Here is a 2,500-nt window from a genome sequence, read left to right on the forward strand (position 1 = left end):
CTCTGTCCTCCTCAGCAGACCCTTTATATCTGTCCTCCTCAGCAGACTATGTTCATCTGTCCTCCTCAGCAGACCCTGTGTATCCTCAGCAATAATTCCCTTCTGCATATCCTTATTAGCAGTCCCCCTCAAGTTCTTTTAGTCTGCCGTTCGTAAATGTCTTGAGTTGTCGCGATCCAGCTTTTCGGCGGTGAAGGGAGTTTCCGGTTGCTAGATCTCTCTGACGCCCCTCCCCCCGCAGCTCAAGACAACGTGTCGTCCGTGGTGGAGGTTCGGCGGCGCCCCATCGACGCTATGTGGCGCTACCACCTCGATGTCATCGTCGACGGAACTAGGGTCTATTTCGATCGCTACTCGCAGAAGATCCAGCAGTTTAAGGGTGAGTGGCTCTTATCCTCTCTCTCTCTCTCTCTATCTATCTATATATCTATCTATCTCTCTCTCTCATTCCGTCACTTTCTCTCTGTCTTTCTCCGTCTCCCTCTCTCTGTGGATCCATCTTCCTATATGTGCATCTGCCCCTATGCATTTCCCTTCCCTGCCTGAAACGCCTCCCTCTCTGTGCTTCCAGAATGTGTCGTTTACACCCCGAGCAACATCCTCAACCAGAGTCACGTGATCATCATGTTCGCCTCAGGAGCTGGAGTCGAAGTCATGGAGAACATGGGTTACCTAGGCACGCGGATATACTTGCCGTTATCGTTTGCGGTAAGTGTGTGGGCGGTCGTTGGCGGTAAGTGTGTGGGCGGTCGTTTGCGGTGTGTAGGCGTGGTCCCCGAGACATCTACATGAAGAATCATAAGCAAATATCCTATTCAAATCTAGTTCCTTGTACATAAAGGTGATATTGCTCTTTGATCCGGGATGCTTCCGGAAATGGACAATTATAATAAGCAGCGAGATACACAAAGAATCTCATTGTTATTCATCTATATCATCATCTCGTTCCAAGATATCTTAGAGTTACTTGTGTTGAATTTCTCAAAATCGAATTGCCAATGTCTCGTATACTTTCGTTTTCCTATTGAAATACTTTTCTTGAGCTTTGCGTCATCATAACTGCCAATTACGCGAGTGATAATCTACATCGATACCGGTCAGGCTCAGACAGAGAGTGTAGGTATGTGACGCTTTCCTTCTTTTCCAGAATATAACGCGGGGGCTGTTTGGGAATTGGACGTTTGACCCGGAAGATGACCTGGTCTTGCCCGACGGCTCGTCGGGCCCAGTGGCGGACGCGAACAACATAGAGCTCATACACAAGGACTTCGCTATGAAATGTGGGTCGCTCGCTCACTCTACCGTTGGCGCGAAGGAAATCGATTGGAGCCTTGTGTGTGTGTGTGTGTGTGTGTGTGTGTGTGTGTGTGTGTGTGTGTGTGTGTGTGTGTGTGTGTGTGTGTGTGTGTGTGTGTGTGTGTGTGTGTGCGCGCGCGCGCATTATATATCGCTAGTTAGAAAAGTAGATAAACATACATATGTTTAAGATTATATTAGTTTGTCTGTTTATGCTGGTATGTATCATACTCAAACGTGCGTGCATATGGGTGCGGAGCCCTATTCCCTCAGCTCCTGACGGTCTTCTTCACTTTCAGGGGTGCTGGATGACAAGGAGAGTCCGGACGTAGGGAAAAGTTTATTCTTCCACGAGAATTCTCGTTCGAGTAACTATTACTACGATCCGGACTTCATTCCAGAATGGAAAACGACTCCTGACCTGTCACCCAACGCGTAAGTATTCTTTTTTTTTCTTTTCTTTTTTTTACTTTATCTCTTTATCTGTCGATCTGTTTCTCTCTCTCTCTCTCTCTCTCTTTCTCTTTCTCTCTCTCCATACATTAAAAATGTTTTAATCTCTTGCGTCCTACAAACTATTTTCTTCCATTTTCCTCTTCATGGAGAATCCCAATGTTACTATTTCTAGTCTTGAAAATCGATCTCCAAAGATCTTTTCCCTCCTTGCAGGACGACCCCCATCGAGGACATCAACCGTGTGTGCGGCGACTCGTACCAGTGCTACTTCGACTACGTGGTGTCGCTGAAGCGGGACTTCGCCGTGATGACCAAGTACTACCAGGACCAGTTCGTCAACATAAAGGGCGACGGACTCCAGGAAGGTGTGTTGGTTCGGATATTGCCCTAAGCGTGGACGCGCTTCCAGGGACTAAGACTCCTTCCCGGCTTTTTTCCTCAGCTGGGAAAATAGTCAACTGCGATATCCTGTATCATTCCGATCTTTGCTCTCTCTACTTTAATCGTGTACTCACTGCCTCCTCTCTCGCAGTGGTCTCGTGTGGCGCCCTTCCCACGCCCCCGCACGGCCGAAAGTCCACCTTCAACTTCCTTAGCGGAGCGGAAGTCAAGTTCGACTGTGACCCGGGCTACGTCCTGCTGGGCGAGCAGCGCCGCTGGTGCTACGCCTCAGGAGACTGGAACTGGCCCGAGGACGGCGAAGCGACCTGCGTCAGTGAGTATCTGCTCGAATGGATCGCGCGTATGG

The 2,500-nt window shown here is 48.9% G+C and overlaps 1 protein-coding gene across 4 annotated transcripts in view; it reads left to right on the top strand.

Moving 5' to 3' along the window:
• The window catches only part of mesh (sushi domain containing 2 mesh), a 28,703-nt gene that overhangs the window by 21,060 nt on the left and 5,143 nt on the right, over positions 1–2,500 (top strand). For all 4 annotated transcript variants that reach the window (XM_086548863.1, XM_043007044.2, XM_086548864.1 and 1 more), the window contains 6 exons: positions 242–379; positions 572–708; positions 1,148–1,280; positions 1,596–1,731; positions 1,966–2,117; positions 2,285–2,467. In XM_086548863.1, coding sequence (XP_086404989.1) covers positions 242–379; positions 572–708; positions 1,148–1,280; positions 1,596–1,731; positions 1,966–2,117; positions 2,285–2,467 — 879 coding nt within the window. The remainder of the gene's footprint in view (positions 1–241; positions 380–571; positions 709–1,147; positions 1,281–1,595; positions 1,732–1,965; positions 2,118–2,284; positions 2,468–2,500) is intronic.

This window comes from Penaeus japonicus, unplaced genomic scaffold (assembly GCF_977035675.1).
Source record: "Penaeus japonicus unplaced genomic scaffold, GWHDUDI00000001_assembly GWHDUDI00000021, whole genome shotgun sequence".
In the NCBI taxonomy this organism is placed as follows: Eukaryota; Metazoa; Arthropoda; class Malacostraca; order Decapoda; family Penaeidae; genus Penaeus; species Penaeus japonicus.